This window comes from Vulpes vulpes, chromosome 2 (genome assembly GCF_048418805.1).
Source record: "Vulpes vulpes isolate BD-2025 chromosome 2, VulVul3, whole genome shotgun sequence".
In the NCBI taxonomy this organism is placed as follows: Eukaryota; Metazoa; Chordata; class Mammalia; order Carnivora; family Canidae; genus Vulpes; species Vulpes vulpes.
The window spans coordinates 164,571,458-164,593,995 of record NC_132781.1 but is presented as its reverse complement, the minus strand read 5'-3'; the positions used below and the strand labels follow the sequence as shown (position 1 = coordinate 164,593,995).

Genomic DNA, 22,538 nt, shown 5'->3' with positions numbered 1-22,538 from the left:
ACATAGGGTACAGCTTGATAAATCACGACAAAGCGAAGACGCCCTAGTAACTGCCATGCAGACCGAGAAACAGAACCCAGTACACTGCCAGCACCCCAGAAGCACGGAGGCTCGTCCCGGCCAGGGCTCCCTTCCTCATCCCCGGAGGCAACAGCTATCTGCCTCTGTCGCAACTGGTTAGTTTCACCAGCATCACCTCAACACTCAACACGACACTGGGACGTGCGTGCATGCTGCCACCTGCCCCGCGTCTCCCCTTCTACTGCTGAAGGTACTTCCACTGGGACTGACCACAACCTCCCTGTCCTGTGGCGGGTGGGCACTGAGGTGGCTCTCAGCTCTTGGCTACTACGAGCGGCGTTCCTACCAATGTTCTTGTACGTTTTTTTTTTTTTTAATTTATTTATGCTGGTCACACACACACAGAGAGAGAGAGGCAGACACAGGCAGAGGGAGAAGCAGGCTCCATGCACTGGGAGCCCGACGTGGGACTCAATCCCGGGTCTCCAGGATCGCGCCCTGGGCCAAAGGCAGGCGCCAAACCGCTGCGCCACCCAGGGATCCCTTCTTGTACGTACTTTGGTGCAAGTGCACTCGTATTTCTGTTGGGACTGTACCTAGAGGAGCGCTGCTGGGCTACGGGTGTGTTCAGCTTTCGAGGACACCGGCATGTTGCTCTCCAAAGTGGTTCTCTCAATCTACATTTCCATGGGAAGTATATGAAAAGGCCAACTGTTGGGACATGGCGGGGGGGGGGGGGGGGGGGGGGGGGGGGGGGGGGGCTCAGTGGTTGAGCACCTGCCTTCGGCTCAGGTCGTGACCCTGGTCTTGGGATCGAGTCCTGCATTGGGCTCCCTGCATGGAGCCTGCTTCTCCCTCTGCCTGTGTCTCTGCCTCTCTCTACGTCTCTCATGAATAAATAAATAAATAAAATCTTAAAAAAAAAAAAAAAAAATCCCGGGCAGCAGGGCCCAGGGCGTGATCCTGGAGACCTGGGATTGAGTCCCATGTCAGACTCCCTGCATGGAGCTTGCTTCTCCCTCTGCCTCTGCCTGTGTCTCTGCCTCTCTCTCTCTCTCTCTCTCATGAATAAATAAAATCTTAAAAAAAAAAATCCCAACTGCTCCACATCTTTGTCAACACTTGGTACTGTCAGTGTTTTCCACTGTAGCCATTTTAGTTGGTGTTTGGTGGTGGCATGTGATAGTTTGCATTTGAATTTCCGTCATGCCTAACGAGCGTTCACTGGCCTGGGGGAGCCCCTCTTTTATGAAGTAAGTGTCGACTGACATCTCTTGCCACTCTTTAAGTTGGCTATCCCCCGCCCCCCCCCCCTTTTTAAGATTTTTAAATTTATTTATTCATGAGAGTCACAGAGAGACAGAGGCAGAGACAGAGACAGAGGCAGAGGGAGAAGCAGGCTCCATGCAGGGAGCCTGACGTGGGACTTGATCCCGGGACCCCAGAGTTACGCCCTGAGCCGAAGGCAGGCGCTAAACCACTGAGCGACCCAGGTGCCCCTGTCTTAACTATTTTAATCCTTTACTTTATTTAACTAAAAGTCTTGTGAGGTAAAGTAGTTATGATTTTCATCTTCATGGCACAGATCTGTAAACCTCTGAGAAACAATTTGCCCAGGGTCACATAACTATCAAATGATGGGAAGGGATTAGAACCCAGATTTGGTGGATTCTAGACCCACCCAACTATTTCAAGTCCTTCACATACGGCCTCCCTCATCCTCAAACCAGATGATCCCTTCAGGGCATTTAATATGATTGCGTTACAATTTCAAGAAATTCTAATGTTCTAAGCCATTCATTTCCAGTTAAAAAATCTTGTTTGGCAACTACAAAAAGCCACTTTCCCAGTGAGACTCAGGAAAACAGAGCACCAAGCGGTAAAGGCTGCTTAGATTCCTTCCAGAGCTCCCTCTGTCTCCAGAGCAGCAATCCCGTCCCTCACGCCTGGCTCCCCACCACCTCTCCGGCTTTACCTGTCCCCCCGGCCCCCGACTCCCAAGCCACGTCCAACGACTTGTGTCTTCCTACCAAGTCAAGGTCTTCCACAAAGCCGCACCTGCTCACCACGCCCCCTTCGGCTCGCATGCTCTGCTGGCTCACAGGACAGCTGTTTGCCACAAAGCCCGGGGAGGGCAGAGGAAGACTCCTGGGTAGGGGCTACGAGGAACAGGAACAGCGGACTCTAGGAGGAGGCCGGGGAGAAACCATTCCTAACTGTCCGTCTGGGGGGCGCTGTTTGGCAGAAGTGACGAGTGAGCAGCTTAGGGAAGAGATGGCCATACCTTCTGGGGTGGATGTGGGCCTCCCCCTGGGACAGAACAGGACTGAGAGACGAAGGGTCGGGTATGAGGCGGCCGCGGACAGTAGGGTAAGCTGCGGCCCGTTACCAGGCTTCAGGAGAAGCAGAACATCCCCACTCAGCACACAATTAATCTAACGGTAAGGCAGGTTCTTCTGAGATGAATTCGTCCAACAACAGAGTCTGGTTCTGAGGGCAGCGGTTTCCTTCCCTCACCAATTTTGCAAGTAGCGGTTTAAGAGCAGGCAGGGACAGGAATATGCTAGAAAGGGAGGAGTCTCTCCAACGGGGACATTTTCAAGAAAATGAGACATGACACTTCCATTTGGGTAGAAAGAGAGACCACCCCCAGGCCCTCCCCTGCTCTGTGCTCCTCGGGCCGCCCGAACGCCTCTAGTCCTTGGTGCCAGCCCAAGGCCGCGTGGCCCAGACTGTGGGGTTTCTGAGAACTTCCAGGCTAAGTGAAAGCTCACTGGCTTCTCTCATCAGGAATATGAGCTTGATTTTCATAAACATCTTTCCCAGGAACACCGAGCTGACCCTCTTTCACCACCAGCAAAATAGAGAAAAGGAAAAACTTCAAGGTGTCCAACACAGGCTTTCCAGATTTTCTCACTTAATTCCCATTTTCATGGCCACTTTATTCATGAAGGGCAGAGAAGGGAGTAAAAGCGTCCTGGAGAAGGAAAACCGGTCCAGTCCCCCACGTCCTTCCTGGTTCTGTCTACTGGCTTAGCTGTACTCAAAACAAGGGTTTACTTTTCCTTCTCTCAGAGACTCAGAATCTAGGACATTGCAGCGTTATGGATGTTTGGAGGATGGATAATCTGGCAAGGGACCACTCTTAGTCTGCTAAATTTTTTAATTTGAGGGGGAGCTTATTGACATTTGGGCAGCTTGGGTGATGTAAGAAAATGTTCGAATAAGGAAAGCCTCTGTCTCCAACTTAGGCCTCATGTTAGAAACTGGTTTTCAGAAAAACAAATGTCAGAGAGCAGGCATTCATGCTAACAGCTAGACGCTTCTGACCCAAACTCACGAACCCCCAGAAAGGATTGCTACATGGGCTGCAAATACAAACGACTGATTCACTTTCTGCCCAAATATGAGAATCTATTCATAACCGTTTCCTGTTTGGGCTGGGGAAGCGGCCACTGGGAAGAACAAACAGGAAGCTGGCTGGGACCCCGTAGAGGTGCACCGTCCCCTGGGACCGTCTACCGTGTTGCTGTGCGGCAGCGCTAAGACAGTGGCTCACACGGGACGCTCCGCACGCAGCTGCGGGACTCGGCACAAGCTGTGTCAGTTGTTGGCTCCGAGGCCGACCCGAAGATCCCCCGCGGGTCCGGCAGGCCGTCGGATGCGGACGGCGGGGCCGGGTTCGCGTTAGTGACGTGAACTCCGCGGGGCAGACTAGAGAGCCCAGCCGGGGGGGGGGGGGGGGGGGGGGGGCATTTGCCCAAAGAGAGCAGGGGCTAGCTGCTGCCTCTGGACGGGCTTCTGAGTGGAATGACAGGCTGCCATGGGGCGCCAGCCACATCCTCACCCCTCCGAGGGCAAGGAGACCAGGGAGGGCGCAAACCATCCAGATCTACCCGAACCCGAACCCTACTGCTTTTTGAGTCAGAGGGGAAAAAACTGCGCGGTAACTCTAGCCGCCTGGACAGACGTCTCATTTGGAAGAAGATTCCAGGGGATCCCGGCAGGGAAGGCAAGCGGTCAGGCATCGGGCTTGTGCGTGACAGACCCGCACCGCACGGCACCAGCACAAGGACTGCCTCAGTGGCTCTGCATCAGGGAAATGGCGAGAGTGATGTTCCAAAGACAGAGTTAGTTACTGTCTGAGGACAGAGGGGCCTCTGCATACATTCTCAGTGAAAGGCTCATTTGAGGTATTTTAAGGTTTGCTAAAATCCCAGGTTTTTCTCATTTGTCTTCCAAGGAGTAGTGCCCTTCAAACACAGTGCATGAGAAGTGACAGTAACCCTGTTTTCAGGGATATGTATCCTACAGAGAGAACAGCTGCAGATCTGCAGACTGTAAGACACAGGAAGAGGGCAATGAGACTGCAGATATGGATTTATGAGGTGACGGGGATTCTTCTCCCGATGATTTAATGTACTTTCCAAGTTTCGAATCGAATCATAGGACGAGGATGGGCCTGTTCTCCGTTAGGCCTACAGACTGATGAAGCGTGTGTCACCGTCCCAGAACCATGTCCAGCACTCCTGAGTTTTCGTCCCTGCTGCCCTCTCCAACACTTCCTTGCCAAATGCCAAGTGTGAGAAGCTAACGCTAGGCCACTGGTGAGGGAGAAAGAATGTAAGGAGACAACTGAGTAAATCCTGTTGGACACAAACTACAACGTCTTTTTCTGCTTCCTAAGAGGCTTACTCTATTTCTAGAGCTCTTCTAAGTTGGAGATTTTCAAATGTGACACAGTGTTAGATCTAGGTACAATGGGGGTTTTGTAAAACACTGAATGATGATCAGAGAAAGGAATAACCAGCCTTGTTAACAGCACGCTCAGCAGGATGCCAAAATATTCCAGATCCTCATATAAACAGCGTGGATTACATTAACAGGCCTCCCCGGGGGAGCGGGGAGTCTTATTCCCAACGCTCTCTGCCTACCTTACCCTCACCCCATGGTTATGTAACCTTGAGAATGGAATTTGGAAATTCTTCTGACCCTGCCCTGCTCGCTGATAGAGCTGAGCCAGTGGCTGGCAGGGGCATAATCTAATAGGCGAAATTGGAAACACACAAATTCACAGTCCTCTTGTCTCAGCCCCGAGACTAAGCAGGCAAGGAAAGAAAGACTCGCCCCTGTCTCCCTCCTCCCCTCTGGCCTAAGTTTGCGCTGACTTCACCCAGCAGGCACCTGACCCTCCCAGATGAGCTGGGAGGGGCGAGAGCGCCATGCATGGGCCACAGTGGGGGTGGAGGTGCAGGCAGCAGACAATATTTAAGATGCTGAGTCTGTAGAGCGCTCAGGCTTGAGGAGGAAGGGTATAGGGAGTCCAATTAACCTGTACTTTTAAACTCAAGCTTTGAGCAAGGCTAAGAAAGAGACAGGGAAGAGAAAGCAACAGAGTGGTGAGCCCATCCAGAGAGAAAGTGCACAGCTCTAATTTGCTCCGGCTTTGCAGACCCCAGCTGGGCATACCCGGATCCCCCGAAGGAAGATCGTTCCTCACCCAGGCCGGAGAAAGATGCTGAAAAACACTCTCTCGGCTGTGACGTGGCTCTGCATTTTCATCATGGTGTTTGTCAGCCACCCGGCGTGGCCACAGAAGCCCCTGAAGCGCAAGACACCTGGGCAGCTCAAGGTGGCCACCTGCTGTGAGGAGGCCAAGGAGCTCAAGGCCCAGATCACCAATCTAACCAGTCTGCTGAGTGAGCTGAGCAAGAAGCAGGAGAGGGACTGGGTCAGCGTGGTCATGCAGGTGATGGAGCTGGAGAGCAGCACCAAGCGCATGGAGTCCCGGCTCACAGATGCGGAGAGCAAGTACTCGGAAATGAACAACCAGATCGACATCATGCAGCTGCAGGCAGCCCAGACTGTCACCCAGACCTCGGCAGGTAAGGAGAACATGTCCTCACGCTACCCATCATCTTCCTGCCCAAACCACTGAGCGTCTCTGCCTGTAGCATGGTTTCTAGATACCTTGGCCATCAGATCCATGACAGGGGGTTCCTTGGGGTATACTTTCCTGGGTACGTGTCACCGGCTCTAATGCTCTGTTAATTTCTCTAAATTTACCCAGTGTCTGCACCATCTCTTTTACTCACACCATATTTCAGCAGATGAAAGGTTTATATGCCATCCCGGGGCACAGAGAGATGACCTAGATGGCCCGGAGTCACACTGCAGGTCTTAGAAACAGGGTTTGGGTTTCCCTGATTGACCTGCTTCCTTAGCCAGAGCTGACAGGCTGTATCCTCAGACCCAAGGACGCAGGCATGAACACCAGAACTCTAACATCTGTTGCTCCTGAAGCCAAGTTCTGCCAAAAACATTTCTCTCGTGTCCCTAAGATTTAGTGGAACAGGCATTCATGGATTTGTGTGTCCTGTCTGCAAACCTGACTCTTCCCACTGGCTCAGAATTAGGTGTAGATGCTGCCCAGGGCCAGATGAAGAATTACTTTGTGTTTAGGAGAGGACAGGCTCCTTGAGGTTCTTTGCTTCTAAGATTTCTATTTTTTCCCATGATCTCAAATAAAATTCTCCCACCACAGAAAATAAGAAAACACAAAGCTGAGATCTGGATTTTCAGGAGCCCCAAAATAAGATACACTTCATGTTTTCTTTTCTAAAACAAGTCTGTTTCTAGCTAGATTGCCTTAGACTGGCCCAGGTGAATTCACTGTTCAGAAAGAAGAGATCTGGGTTTCCACAATCATCAAGAAATTACTACTCACAAGAAGAATATCCCATAGCTATGTCACTTATTGCTGATATAAAAACTTTTGGTCACATCATAGACCAAGTCAGGACACACAACAGAGTAAGTCACTGGTTACTCTCTGTTCAAAGGAAAGAAATTAGGCTTCGACATCCCATTACTAATAAACCACCAAGTATAAATCGCTTTCTAAGCATGACTTCCTGCCCCTCAGTGTGGGGCTAGAAAGGTATCCTTTGTAGTTACCTCTGAAACATTTTCCAGACAAGTGTGTCCTGATCCGGCCCGTGAGATGAAACCAGCCCCGCGGGAGAGCGGGCCAGCAGGGAACCTGCCTGTGCCTGTGCCTGCACCGCCTCCTGCTCCTCCAGTGGGGATTTCCTGCCCTCCCAGCAGGGAGTTTCTTGGGGGGCCAAAGGCAGTTCTCCTGCTGTGCCTGCTCCCCGTCCTGCCCAGAAAATCATCCCTCAATTTTCTTCTCTATTACCAGCTGCTGGGGCACCTTCATACTGTGTAAAGCAGGTAGCCCAGCAGAGAAAGCAGTAAGCTGATGCTTTCACCCTAACAGAAAGAGAAGTCTCTCCGCCCGCTCCGAAACGTGCTCCACCTGGGAAGGCTCCTGCTGGACGTGCCACCATCAGCATGCTCTTCTTGAAGGCTCAGGGCAGGGGCCACCAAGAAAAGAATCCCAGACACAGAGGGTGGGAAGCATCTCCTGGCTAGCAAAAGTTCCTGCTCTTTGAATCCACCCTATCAGTTAAGGTGGTTTCTTCCACTGTGCTCTTGGAGATTTGCAAAATGGAGACAAAATCTGGCATAAAGCAGTAGCCCCCCAGGCAGCCCAGGAGGCATTTAAATCAACCCGAGTGAAAACCAGCCTGTCCAATGCTCTCGTTTGCTTGTTTTAATAATGCTGCCAGGGAAGGCCTCCAAGCACTCCTCAGAGTGTTTGCATCTCCATTTGAGAATTGAGCAGTGTTAAGATGGGGGGGGGGGGGGGGGGGAATCAGATGTGAAATCTAGCTCCCTTTATTAGGGTCCTAGGAGGCAGTCTAGATAAAAATAGCCATTCTCATAGGTAAAAACAGCCGTTACCTCTGAAAAACCACCATCACACAAACCAACCAACCAGGAGAACAACCGAACCGGACCCTATGAGATACTCATGACTTATGTGGTAAGAGAGACTGGCTGTCCCAGAAGCTGTATTTGTTAAACAGAGGATCTGTTATGCAGCCCTCACACATCGGAGTGTTTCCAGAATTCATGGCCTAGAACCTCAGCAGGATAATCTATTTCAGAGTTAACCTGAAACCACCTGTTTGTCCACTGATGCTACCCAGATGGAGGGCTTCCCCACCCCTCTGCCCCACTACCAGTGAAGCCAAAATATACTCCTTGTTTAGTCTCCCGATGCCCGCGCCGCTCCAAACTCTAGACACTGTAATGAACACTCATGTGAGTTTCATGGTAGAAATGAAATCTCAGTTGTAAACTTCCAAGTGAGACATAGCACAAACGCCCACCACCGTGGAGCCCCTGGGTTTGGATGCTCACCCGTGCGGTTTGCTCCTATTGCAGATGCCATCTATGACTGCTCGTCCCTCTACCAGAAGAACTACCGCATCTCTGGAGTGTACAAGCTTCCTCCCGATGACTTTCTGGGCAGCCCCGAGCTGGAGGTGAGGTCAGCAGAGCCCAGTGCCCGTGCGCTCCCATCTGTCCTCCACCCCCTCCCAGAGCTGGGCCAAGGACTAGTCATAGTCTAAGCAAAGGGAAACTCAAGACAGAGAATCAAACATACCAAATACCAGAGAGCTGTCCGCACACTCCAGAGAGCTATTTTTTGGGGTGGGGAGGAACCCCACACATCTGTTTTGCCCCTTCAAATTATTATCAACCAAACACCAAATCTTCTAACATAGATTAGACAATTCTATAATCTCCACCCAACTAGTTGACCTCTCTTGCCACACCTAGAGCAGTTCTTCTTTGGGGAAGGAGACAAGGGAGAACATGTTGAGAGCACACATGGATTTTCTTCTCTTTAACTATATGTGCACTTGCCCCCAGCCCCGACTTTCCAAATTCCTGCTCAGCAAACTGTCACTCTGCTCCCGCTCGCCAACACGGCAGACCAGTCGCCACTGGGAGCCAGCGTGACTGGAAGGGCACACATCCACTGGCTCTGCAGAACTGGGAGGAAGGCGGTGCGGCCCGCCCCCACGCTCCTCTGCCTGCCTCTGTGGGCCCCTGACCAGAGCAACCTCTCTGCCGCAGGTGTTCTGTGACATGGAGACGGCAGGTGGCGGCTGGACCATCATTCAGAGACGGAAGAGCGGCCTTGTCTCCTTCTACCGGGACTGGAAGCAGTACAAGCAGGGCTTTGGCAGCATCCGTGGGGACTTCTGGCTGGGGAACGAACACATCCACCGGCTGTCCAGACGGCCGACCCGGCTACGTGTGGAGATGGAGGTGAGCACGAGGCCTAGGCCCCTGGGACTGGAGCAGGCTGCCACAACTGTGCTCAACTCTGGGGGTGCCCTTCTGGCTCTCTGTTCACAATAGACCTGTGTATTTATGACGGTTTTCCTGCAGACTGTAGTACGTCGAGGGACAAGGTTTTTCCTGTCCGTTCCCTGCACCCCACCCCACCCTGTCCCCCCAAGCAAGGCTGCAGATACACGAGAGGCTGGACCTGGGCCAGACCAATCCAGTCAGCGGTGCTGAAACCCAGAGGTCCTCCCTGGCCTGGGGCACACGCAGCCCCACGCGCACACCCCTCTCATGTCACTCTCTGACTTCTCCCTGTGGGATCTAGCAAAACACACACCGACACCTTCCAGATAGGTGCAGGGAGGGCTATGGGAAGAGGCCAGTCCAGGCCAGCGGGGGACACAGGTGGGAGGTGTGATCTAGGACCCTGGTTTCTGATGCCCAGCGTAGTGTGCTCACCTAACCGCCAACACAGCCAACCCGCAGTAAAGCCCCGCTAGGTCCCTGGGAGACCTGGACGTGCGTGCGGCTGTGAGCGGAGGGGGAGTGGCAGGATGGGGGGAAATGAAGGCCGCTGCAGGGCCCCTAAGGCTCTGCCCCCCTCTCCCCGACAGGACTGGGAGGGCAGCGTGCGCTATGCGGAGTACAGCCGCTTCGTCCTGGGCAACGAACTCAACAGCTACCGCCTCTTCCTGGGGAACTACAGTGGCAACGTGGGCAACGACGCCCTGCTCTACCACAACAACACGGCCTTCAGCACCAAGGACAAGGACAACGACAACTGCTTAGACAAGTGCGCACAACTCCGCAAAGGTGAGATCTGGGGGCCGGGGGTCAGTCCCATCTGAGAAGAATGGATTTTGAGGGACGCCCGGGGGGCTCAGCAGTGGAACATCTGCCTTAGGACCAGGGCGTGACCCCAGGATCCTGGGATTGAGTCCCCATGGGGCTCCCCGCAGGGAGCCTGCTTCTCTCCCTCTGCCTGTGTCTCTGCCTCTCTCTGGGTCTCTCATGAATAAATAAAATCTTAGAGGGCAGCCCTGGTGGTGCAGCTGTTTAGCGCCGCCTGCAGCCCAGGGTGTGATCCTGGAGACCCTGGATCGAGTCCCACGTCAGGCTCTCTGCATGGTGCCTGCTTCTCCTTCTAAGGCCTGTGTCTCTGCTTCTCTCTCTCTCTCTCTCTCTGTCTCTATGAATAAATGAATAAAATACAAAAAAACATCTTAGAAAAATATTTTGAAAAGAGGATGGATTTTCAGCTGCACAGCTGGTATTCTGGCTTTGGTACTTTTTTCTTGGACACCGGCTCTAACTGCTTAGCCACTGTTCCAAGAGCAGCGTCACAGATCCCCAGGTCTAGTATCAGTTCTTTCTGAGGGGAGGATGCACCCAGCCTACTGACCCAACGGCCCCGATCTGTTTCTCGTGCCAGGTGGCTACTGGTACAACTGCTGCACAGACTCTAACCTCAACGGAGTGTACTACCGCCTCGGTGAGCACAACAAGCACCTGGACGGCATCACCTGGTACGGCTGGCACGGGTCTAGCTACTCCCTCAGACGGGTCGAGATGAAAATCCGCCCGGAAGACTTCCAGCCCTAAGTGGAGGCCCGCTGTGCGGCAGGGCTGGAGATGGGGATGCATGGAGGCTGGGTGAGGGCGGAGGAGGGGGAGGTGGGGAGAGGGCAGGATGGACAGCAGGATGGAAAATGGCCTGTGGTCACTGGTGAGAGTCAGGCTCTCAGGAGCACAATAAAATTTTAGTACAAGGGTGTTACCTAATTGGGATGAATTATTTTAACACAGTGGGTCGCCACATGTACTTCTCAGGGGGCTGGCCTGAGTGGGCTCCCTTGGCTTCAGATCCCTGACGTATTCACTAAAAGCTTCTTTCCATTGATGTTTCTGTGAAAGGTAATTATGACATCACTTCCGCTATTCAGTTGAAGGCCCAGGTCATGGGAGGGCAGAAAATAGATCCGCTGCCTAAAAAGAACCATGTGATTTTGATCCTCAAGGACAGGACTTGTGGGTGTTAGAGAAAAGGCATGATAGAGCAGTGTAGGAGAGTTCTGATTTTTCAAATCCGATGAAATTACCTTCAGTCTACATTTTTTTTTAAAGACAAAAATTATTCCACTGGTGGTGGACTGACCCACGTTGGACTGGCTCAGCCCCAGTGGACCTAGGTGGACTGCCCCAGAGGGATCTCTAGGCCCGGGCCTGGTGGCCGGCCTCTGGCACCTCCCTGCTCCACCTCAATCAGGGTAGAGCGCTGGAAGGCAGAAGCGGGTCTAGTGGTGGCTGGAGAGTTCCAGCACGGGGTGGGGATAAGTCTCTCGTGGATGCTTGCACAAAACTGCCTTAAAATGTCAGTCAATACAGATATATCTATTTTTATTTTATATCTGTAAGGAAAGGGCTCAAAGAGCTTTCTCTTTTAACTTGTCTAAAAAATACTGGCTACAAAATGAAGGTAGATGACACTACGGTTAATAATTCATGCTGTATATAAGCATTTTGCTTTGTGAAAATAAAATACTGTAGTATGTTGTAAACACTCAAAGCTTTTTCCTTCTCTAATAAATTTTTTTGAAACTTGCTGGTTTTTAAATTACTGCCATTTTCATTTAGAGCAAGGTAAAAAAAAAACTTGAAAAATCAGAGGGTGAGCAGTGAGAAAGAGACTGATTTTGTTGCAGTCTTCAGGGAAACCAAGGGAGGAGCTACAAGCCAAAGAGCAAAAAGGTGGAGGGACAAAAAGGGCAGCAGCCCTGGGGAGAGGTCAGATCCAGCCTCCCACCCAATCCCAGTGGAGCCTGGCGCGGCAGAGTCAGATCCAGCCTCCCACCCAATCCCAACGGAGCCCAGTGCCACCACTCGGCTTCAGAATCCTTCGCAAACCGACACTCTTACTTTCTACCTGAGCAAACTAACACATACAGAGAGGGAGCGTATCTTTAGTCATAACAGATGCCAAATAAAATTTTGAGTGTTTGGAAGTCATTTTTCCCTCGTCAAAAAGAACCATTCCCTCGAACCAGTCAGTGGAAGGTAAGCCATTATTCTTATTCAGTGTTTTCTATTGTACCCAGAGTCCTTGGATTGCTGGGAACCTATTTAACCTTAAAAAACAAGAACTCGGGGATTTTAAAAGGCATAGAGTGAGTAGAGAAGAAGTGCACTGGAGCAGGGCATCCCACAGGACAGGCATTCAAACAGAAACTTCCCGAGGCAGGCAGGGAGTCTGATATGCTTAGTAGCCAGCACAATACTGCCTGGGAAGGGAGGATAAAAAGATCAGGGGGTTAAGGGAAGAGGGAGAAAAGCACAAACGCCTCTGGCAGAAGTAGCTAATAATTCTCTCTCTTACCTCCTCTAACCCAACTAAAACACACCTGAAGCTCTAGGCACCAAAGGCTAAAATAAACGAGTGGGAAGGCCTCAAACTAAAAAGCTTCTGCAGAGCAAACAGCAAATACACTGAAAAGGCAACCTACAGAATGGGAGAAAAGATCTGCTATCTATAGCCCCTCATGAGGAGTTAATATTCAAAACATATAAAGGATTCATGTAACTCAATAGCAAAAAATTAAACAGTCCAATTAAAAAATGGGCAAAGGACCTGAATAGACTTTTTTCCAAAAAAGATATTCTTGGAATGGCAAGTAGATACATGAAAATGCGCTTAGCATCAGGGAAATGTAAATCAAAGTCATCCAATGAGATACCTTCCCACACTTACAATGGCTGTTATCAGAAAGGCAAGAGACAGCAAGTGCTGGCGAGGATGTGCTGACTAGGGAGCCCTTGTCATTGCTGGTGGGAAGGTAGATGGGTACAGCTGCTATGCGACACCGCCTGGTAGTTCTTCAAAAATTAAAAATAAAACTCCCTTATGATCCAGCAATTCCACTTCTGGGTATATATCTAAAGGAAAAGAGATCAGTGTCTCGAAGAGATATCTGCGCACCCACGTTCACTGCATCACTATTCACAGTAGCCGGGATACGGAAGCAACCTGAGTCTCCATGATGGAAGAATGGATAAAGAAAACGTCACGCACAGAGTAGTGTTCAGCCGCCACTGGACTCTCACGGGCACACGCTGGTGAGAGCTTCGAAGGAAAAAGAGCGAGAGCGAGAGCGCTTCTGTCTTGAGAGAACACCTACGTAATCGCGAACACAAGGGTAGTAGGATACGGAGGGTAAAGGCCATTCTGATGGCTTCTCAGACAGAAATGAGGAACGGTTATCAGGTAATAGAGAGATGGCAACCCCTTGTTACAAAGTGGCCAACAATCTGAAGTGTGCGTGTTCCAGTGCCTTGTGGAAGGGAGACCCTGCACGCAATGACACCGGGTATTAGCTGAGGAGGTCACTAAGCCAAGGGCGAGGGGAGGCCTGGTTCCTCCCCACTGCTTCGAGTAAAATGAGAGAAGAGAGAAACGACAAAAAGGTGGATTAAACCAAAAGGAGCCAGAACTTAGAGACCTGGAAATTCTCGGCTGTCCATACTGTAGGAAATGAGCACGTGTTTGGAAGAGAACACGGAGGGTACGGCCACGTGAGGCCACATGGAGCCACGTGAGGCTTTGCTAAGGGGATTCGTGTGGTGGGAACCATGGACCTAATCAGCTACTCCAGCAGAATAAACCACAAAACTCAACAGAAGGGGAAAGACACAGGAAGGAATGAAGGGAGGCTGTCGAACTTCTGGATTTTACAGACAAAACTATGGAGTTATTTGGCTGTGAACATGCACTATTCTTCCAGAAGAGAAAAGAATGATCCTGAAGGCCAGCCAGAGATCGTCAGGGCTGTCTGCTTGTTTTAAAAAAGGAGGACCATTGCCTTGCTTTGAACAGGCCCAGTGGACTCTGCCCAAAGCTGCGAGGATACAGCCACGGGCAGGGCTGTGCGCCAGGTGGAGCTGTGGGGGCAGGACCTCTGCCTCGTGGGTCCAGAGGGTGGACCGTGCCCCAGAGGGCAGAGGATCCGGCCGAGATGGATTACTCCCAGGCCTGGAGATCTCTCATGAAGTCTGCCTTGCTTGGTGTTGGACTTGCTTGGGGCCTGCCACCCTTTCCTTCTTGCCCACTTCTCTTGGAGTGGGGGATGCCCCAGCAGCATATCCTGGAAGCATGTAATTTGTTTGTTTTCATACGTTCGCCTCAGGATGAATTGAACCTAGAGTCTCATCCCTACCTGTGATTAAGATGGCATTTACACGAGACTTTAGGGCTGATCCTGGAACAGGTTAAGGCTTCAGGGCTGTTGTGACAGAATGAATTTTGCATTTGAGAAGGATATGCATTTTGGGGGACCAAGGAGGAATGCTGTGGACCAATGTTCATATTCCCCCAAATTCCTATGCTGAAGGCTAACCCCCAATGTGATGGTTGCAGGGTCTTTGGGAGGTGATTAGGCCACGACGGTAGAGCCCAGCATCCCGACCTGTGAGAAGGGTCTGTAGTTTCAGCCCCCAGGCCATGGTGATTTGCCACAGCAGCCCCAGCAGTCTGAGTCAGCAGGCCACAGAACTTGACCTCATGCTACAGGCTAACCAAGTAAACGCCAGGTGTACGTGCATGCACGTGTATGCTTACAGATAATTCAGTACCACTTAATCCTCTGTTCCCTTAAGAAGCAATCATACTTGATATATACAGAGGCTTTGAGGAGATGGGAGTGGCTCAAATTGTCTCAATGTTAGGCTGGTTTGGGGATTACATGTGGGATTTAATTTGTCCTGGAGCAGATCAGTAATTAAAAGGGTCACTAGGTAGGGTGTCAGACAGATTGAGCCAGTAGCCAGAGAACAGTACTATCAACAGAACACACCTTTTTTAAAACAAAAACAAAAGGTAAGAAATAGCTTTGCAAAGATGTTTTTGTGAACTTGATTATTTAAGCTGATTATTTCAAAGAGAATTTGAGGCAGGTGACTCAAACGTATATATTAGAATAAACTTAAGTAAAAGTACAAAAGGTAAAATGAGGCTGGCGGGGGGCAGTAGACAAACGGGGTCAGGGGTCCATAGTCTGTTAGAGGTGGGCCAGGACCTGATCTGTGAGCTTCCCGGAGCCACTGTGAGGAAGGCAGCTCAATCTATCACCAAAGAACAAGGCCTCCAACTTGGGGCCCAAGAAGTAACGGGGACATATGACCCCCAGCGGTCTGACACCCCCTCCCAACCCGCCCCCCGAGAGGATGGGGCGGTGCAGCTGAGTTCACATTCTCTACCAGCAGCTTTGTCTAAGGCTGTCTCTCTCTTAAAACTTTCTGCAGTGACAAAGATGGCAGGACATTGCCCCGGTGCTTAGGAAAAGCAGTTTTACAAAAGCAAGTGGGAAAAGCAGCAAATGGAAAGAGAAAAGAACAATGGGAAGAGGGGAAGACAACCAGAGAGAGGGAGGCTGAAGCGCAAGCTGACCTGAATAAGGCTGGGATGAAACCACACGGCCAGGAGCACTGGCTTTGCTGGGAGCACAAGCTTCCGCTTGTTTGTGTGAAAAGTCAAGGTCCAGGCAGCCCGGGTGGCTCAGTGGTTTAGCGCCGCCTTCGGTCCAGGGCCTGATCCTGGAGACCCGGGATCAAGTCCCACGTCGGGCTCCTGGCATGGAGCCTGCTTCTCCCTCTGCCTGTCTCTGCCTCTCTCTCTCTCTCTCTCTCTGTCTCTCATGAATAAATAAAATCTTTAAAAAAAAAAAAAGTCAAGGTCCACCTGCAGGGTATTCTGAGGACGTGTTTTCAGTTACATTGGCTTAAGAGGTTAACGGCCTTCTTGAACATTTTTCCAGACCTCTGAGTCTATCTTCCTGCTGCAAATCTGTACACGCATTAATGCTTCTATGATTGTCCCAAATATGGCGAAAGCCCTGGGGTGGGACGAGGGAGCTCTCCGAGAAGTGTCAAAGAGAAAAAGCTTAGCAAGGAGGCTGGCTTGCAGGGCTAGGTATTTGACACCGACGCTGTTATAGTCCTTGCCAGGTTTTCTATCAGTTATCAAGGAAGATGGTGTTCCCTAAGCCAGAGATGATGGGAGGAGAAGGAACGCAGGTTTTCACACCTGCTGTACCTAATCAGACATGGAAGCCTGCTCCACAGGATGGCGTGTTTATAACTGTGTATCTGTGGCATTTTAGAAATCAGCAGTCTCTCAAAGCTCCCTTTGGGCAAAAACGATTCTATTTCTATCTTTTTGGTCCCTTTTAAAGTGTTTAAAGGAATACTGTTTAGCGTTCACTCGAAAGCAGAGCTGGCAAAGAAGCTGGCTATCTGATGACTCTCTCAAATGAAGGCAGCGCCATACACAGCAGACTGTTTCAGCCACAGAGGAGGTACCTATTAGCTGGGTGATTTTCCCCTCAACTATCTGCAGTGAAATAATCAACCATGTTAGCATTTACATGAAGATAATTAGATCCCAGAGTTAATAGTCTCTGATAACCATTAGGGGAGGTGAACAGTTCTCTGGGAGCTGGAGCTAACATTTGAGGCTGCTTCTAATTTCATAACAGCAGAAAATTGATTATTTTTCCCATACCCAGAAGACTCAAAACCATCTTAGGAGAGAATGAAGCCAAACTCGAGATAAAGATCACTGAATCTCAGACTCAGCCCTGCCTGGTTTCACTCACGGGAGGGGGGCAGCCCGGGGCAGGGGGGGGGGGGGCTCAGCGGTTTAGCACCGCCTTAACCCAGGGCGTGACCCCAGGGATCCGGGATGGGGCTCCCCGCAGGGAGCCTGCTTCTCCCTCTGCCTGTGTCTCTGCCTCTCTCTCTGTGTCTCTCATGAATAAATAAAATCTTAAAAAAAAAAAAGGAACACTGGAGGAGGAGGACCCAGGCAGTAAAACCCCAGAGGCCTTTGAGACACCGGGGCAGGTACTACGTATTCCAACCTGAGAGCGTAATCAAACGCGGGTATCAACTTCTATCGCTCCTAGGCTGCTGCCTCAGAACTGCTTCTGGACTGATTTCACCGGGACACGCCAGCACGCGTTGGAAAACCACGGGAGCCCGTGTGCTGAGGGTCAACAGAAACGCCAATTACAGCTCCTAGAGTGGAGAGAACCATCTGCGACCACATCTCACTTAAACCTGTTGGCCGGACCCGAAGGCAGATTTCACAGAGAAGCCTCCACGTGACTACAGTGATTTGGCAGCAGGCAGCAGGGGGAGAGAGGTCATTTCAGATGAAGGCAGCAATTAAAAAAGGGTTTAGAGCCTACCTGATGAGAGACTCTAGGATGGCGGGGGTGGGACCTTTCTGGAACTCCAGTTCTTTGTAGTGCAGCGCTTTGGCATATGCTCGGCACTTGGCTGCCCTCTCACCCAGTAGGACAATGCCATTGTCGTCTCTCAATGGCAGGGGGCCCTAGGGCAGAGCAGAAGCCACAGCATAGGAAAACAGCGGCGCATGACCAAGGGGAGGCTGCCTGGGTGCCTCTCCCCTCCCACCTGTTTTCTGTCAGGCTCCATCTGGACAAAGGGGTAAAATCTCACCTTGTCACTGTGTTCCATGAATTCAGCCAAGTTTAAGAGGGTCTGCGTGACTTCGGCGATGTCCTGTGAGGTGAGGGCCAACTCGATGCTTCTGATGAGTTCATCCTGCTGGTCTTCATTCAGTTCAGACCAGCAGGACACAAATGCAGCATTAAAGAGATCCCTGAAGGCAGAGAGGAGTGAAAAAGATGCTGGAAATGCCTCTCGTGCCTCTGCCTGGTACCACAAAGTCACTTATCAATCTACTCCAGGCATCACTGATTTTGCCCATCCAGACCACTGCTGTCCAACAAAACTTGCTGGAAATGGTCTATCTTTGCTCTCCAAAACAGTAGCCATTAGCCACTGAGTATTTGAACCGTGTGCTAAGTGTAACCGAGGAATGGAGCTTTAGGTTGCATTAATTTTAATTGCCTTAATGCAATCATGGTGTGGCTGGTGACTACTGTTTTATAGCGCAGTATAGACACTGTGCTACACAGGAAGCCCTGACGTGGGGGGCAGAGGAGAAAGAAGAGCAGAGCTAAATAACCTGTTTCCACAGGCATATTTCTTGGCAGGATTTTCATCTTTTCTCTTCCCTGGAGGAGATGAACAGAAAGGGAACTTCTAACATAGAAGTTGGGATTAACAGATTCAGAATATAATAATCTTCAAATGATTCTTGGGATGCTTCTCAGGCAAGATTGGAAATGGCAAAGGCAGCACCTGTGACTGCTTTTCAAAATACAATCAGAACCCTTAGTTGAATGGTCATAAACAACACAACAGAACTTAAGAAACTAGACGCATTAGAAAATGGAATCCCAACCCATAAATCCTGGAAAGGTCCTCTAAGCCAGTGTTATTTCTGAAGACTTACAGAGACCTGGAAGCAGAGGTGCCATTTCTAAGTCCACTATGACTATCTTAAATCATTCAAGCATCACATGGATTGGCATATTTGCTCTGCCCGACATCTGAACTTTAATCCCATCCCTTCTTTTTCGGTGAATGCTAGGAGGAGGGAGCTGGAAACTGTAAGATATGCTTAAAATGTTTTGGTTGAGCACCTGCTGCCTGCACACATACTTTGTGTTACACATTGAAAAAGTTAAGTCAGACCAATGTATATAATTTTGGAATCTGCTGGAAAAAAACAAAATTCGAAACACAAAAGGTGACATGAAGACCAAAAGAAGTCCTGTGTAAATTAAGAAACAGACTTTCTGACCTACATCCAAGGCCACATTGGATCCCAAAGAAGCACACTTGGCGCTATGGGGATAAACACACAGATGTATGTTTATCACAAGCCTCTTTCAGATGACACTGTGCTCAGAAGTGACTTGGAGCAGAAGAGAGGTACACTACAGTCGGCTGAGCACATGAAATCTGCACACTGTGGAGTCAGGGGAATCCTAGGAACTATTTTTAGAGCATAAAAAAAATACCATTTTATGACTCGTTATAAATAATAGTTGTGTGTTGCAGATAAATTTGGAAAAGAATAACAAAGAAAATACTCCCTAGGCCTTCCAACTTCACCAATGCTCTATTACTTTCCAGTCCTCTTCCATGTACGTTTGTTTTTAACAGTTGAAATCACACACTTCCATCGTTTAATATTCCATTTTACATTCATTTACGTCATACTATAAACCTTCTATATGCAAATATTATAAACCAAACCTTTAACGGCTTCTTAAGACCTTATTAAAACAGTATTTATTATTTCAGTATTTTATGGCAGATTCTATTTCCTGAAGATGGCTGCAATAGTATCTCCTGTTCCACATGCTCTTCTAGGATCTTCCTACTTCTCTATCGAGAGATGACGTCTGTATCTCCCCCCCAGAATCTGAGTGGGCCTCTGTGACTGCCCTGAACAACACAGTGTGGCGGAGGGACACTGTGTGACTTCCAGGCCGGGTCATACAAACACCATATACTTCCGCCTCATTTCCTTGGGGAGGACGCTCACTCTTGAAAACCCACCAGTCTTCTGTGAGGAAGGCCAAGCAGCCCACAGAATGACCCACAGGGAGAGGAACCAAGCCCCTAGCCAGGGTTCCCATCTGAAGGCCCCAACCTGCCTCACAGGTGAATGAGCCACCCTGAAAGCGGGTCCCCCAGCCCCTGGACAGAGACCCCTAGTGACACGGACCCAGGGACAAGCTGTCCCCACAGGTCATGTCCAAATTCCAGATCCGTGAGCAAAACAAATGACTGCTGCTGTTTAAGACTTCTAAGTTTGGGGGGTATGTGCGATACAGCAATAAATAATTAGAGTTCATTGCTACTGGAAAGCAGTTATATTAGACCGTTCCGTGGTTGTTTTCAGAGCTGTAAATGACTTTGCAATTAAAATTTTGGACCCAAGTCTACTAAGGAAAGGTCTGCTACCAAGGGTAAGATGGATGCTTTTCCTATAACATGAGCTTGTTCAACCTGCCTTTATTTTTTTCCTTCACAAGTGGGCAAAATTAAAAAATACAAGCCCTGGGGATCCCTGGGTGGCGCAGCGGTTTAGTGCCTGCCTTTGGCCCAGGGCGCGATCCTGGAGACCCGGGATCGAATCCCACGTTGGGCTCCCGGTGCATGGAGCCTGCTTCTCCCTCTGCCTATGTCTCTGCCTCTCTCTCTCTCTCTCTGTGACTATCATAAATAAATTAATTAATTAATTAATTAATTAATTAAAAAAAAATACAAGCCCTTTTTATAATTACTGCCGCTAAGATAGATTTCCTACATATCGTCTCTTTGTGCTAATCCTCTTGGTCCCATCCCGAAGCTGGGGACATACCTGGCCATCGGGTTGTAGGCCTGAGCCAGGGCCCAGCACGAGCGCAGGGAAGGCGACGAGGAGTCCTTCAGGAGCTCCAGACTCAGCCGCCTCAGCCATTCCAGCCAGTCGTCTTTGGAGACCCTTCTGGCAGCTCCCCAGGCCTGTAATCCCCAGGGAACAACGGAAAACCATCAGCTTCCAGGCCAACTGTAAAGAGCCCTCGTCTATTTAATGATTCAATCCTGCTGCTCGTGACAAAATCCCCTCAGAGCACAAATACAAAAGAGCAGTATTTAATTAGAAGCTATAAAACAAGAGCAGCAACCTCCGGAACAGCCTGCTGTACGGCTCACTTGTGCTGGACTCTATCAGCGAGCCAGGAAGCTCACACACCCAGTGGACGGGGCCGTCACACGCTGGGTGCGTTCCACAGAGCCTAAGGGCCCCCGCGGCGTGTGAGCGGCCCGGGCGCTGTGCAGGACACAGGACACAGCAGGGACACAGGGAAAACGGGCAGGCTCGCAGCACCGTGAGTCACAGCACACCCGGGCGAGCCCGAGCCCAGAGCACCCGGCACGGTGCAGAGGGAGACGAGGGAGTTGGACAGATCTAACTTTTACTTTCTGATTTGTCCCTTCCGGCTTTCCTCAAAACTCTAAGCGCTCCAGGCATCCAGTTATGACCGGGGAAGCTAGGGAGGCGGATGGGAAGACCCGGGCTCTGGACACGGGCAGTCAGTGTCGTGGCCACAGCTGCTCTCTGGAGCTTGGCAGCTTGCGTTTCCCACGGCTGTTATCTAACTGCCCGCCTGGCTGACCCTGGGCAAGTTACTTCTCTCTTGGGTCTGTCTCCTCACTTGTAAAATGAGGATAACAGTTCCACCTCCCAGGGTGTTTTCAGGATTGAGTACGTGTCACAGATTTGTACCAGCGATGGGCCCAGACTTCGTGCTCTTGTGAGTGCCTATTACTGTCTGCTCAGAAACACCGCCTGGAATCCTGGCTCCGCCAGGGCAGCTGGAGCACTCGGGCCAAACGACCCGTATGCCGCATCAGAGCCCCAGTCTTCTGCACCAAGGGATAAAACATCTAAAGAGCCCGGCTGGAAGAGATGAGCAAAAATAGTTGCTCATATTATCAAAACGGCATCTTTTTGAGCGGGGCTAGCCCTTTTAAAATACATTCTTAGATTTTTCCAGCAGAACACACATGTGTCATCCTTAAACTAGGGAAACTAAGCTGAGCAGAGGTTCTCCAGTGAAGCCATCCAGGGAGCGGCGGAGATCCCCACGTGCTATACACCTAACCATCAACGACACAACCCATCCCGTCCCTGGGATAAGCTGCAGATCTGCTGTGGCTTCCGAGGAGTTACCCATGAGTGATATCATACAAACTACCGTTTTACGTCAGAAGAAAGTGAGCTAGAGATGTTAAGGGACAAACTGAAACGTGCGTGATTCTCACTGACGATACAATGGGTGCCCTGAGCCAGGAGGAAGAGTGACACCTGTTACTTGACTTTTTAACCTTGTTCTGCTGAACAAAATGGGAGCATCAAGCCCCTTCTCCCAGAGGCCAGCCCCACAGCACCCGGCATTTCAAAAGTTGAACATACACAAGGGAGAATCACGAATGCCTTTCCCTCTCGTGATGTGGGGCTGAGCCTGCGTGAGGCAGACGCAGCTCAGCACTGTGGTTAAGAGACTGGGCTCTGCAGTCATGCTACCTTGGTCAAATCCTGGCTCCACCATTTACTAGCTGACTTTGGGCCAATCACTTAACCTTCCAGGGCCTCGACCTCCATGTCTGCAGAACGCCGACAGTAACGATAGCATCTAACTCACAGGGTGAAGGGTAAAGGAGTCGATAAGCGTAACGTGCTCGTATCAGTGCCTGACACGCGGGAAGCACTCCACGAACGCCGGCAGCTGTCAGTACCAACATTGTCGCCATTTGAGAAATGGTAGCAAAGAAGTCTCCAGAAACCTTAGCTTCGTGGACAACTGCACGACCCACTGAACAGGTGAATC

The 22,538-nt window shown here is 50.4% G+C and overlaps 2 protein-coding genes across 4 annotated transcripts in view; one reads left to right on the top strand and one right to left on the bottom strand.

Moving 5' to 3' along the window:
- Positions 1-22,538, bottom strand: part of MTOR (mechanistic target of rapamycin kinase) — a 121,501-nt gene that overhangs the window by 51,035 nt on the left and 47,928 nt on the right. For all 3 annotated transcript variants that reach the window (XM_026011911.2, XM_072751208.1, XM_072751209.1), the window contains 3 exons: positions 20,525-20,667; positions 17,740-17,902; positions 17,466-17,611 (listed from right to left, as the gene is read on the bottom strand). In XM_026011911.2, the coding sequence (XP_025867696.1) occupies positions 17,466-17,611; positions 17,740-17,902; positions 20,525-20,667 (452 nt within the window). The remainder of the gene's footprint in view (positions 1-17,465; positions 17,612-17,739; positions 17,903-20,524; positions 20,668-22,538) is intronic.
- On the top strand, positions 4,906-11,830 carry ANGPTL7 (angiopoietin like 7). The gene is made up of 5 exons (XM_026011912.2): positions 4,906-5,906; positions 8,314-8,414; positions 9,013-9,207; positions 9,843-10,041; positions 10,661-11,830. Exons 1-5 carry the CDS (start codon positions 5,537-5,539, stop codon positions 10,828-10,830), a joined length of 1,035 nt encoding a protein of 344 aa, XP_025867697.1. The 5' UTR covers positions 4,906-5,536; the 3' UTR covers positions 10,831-11,830.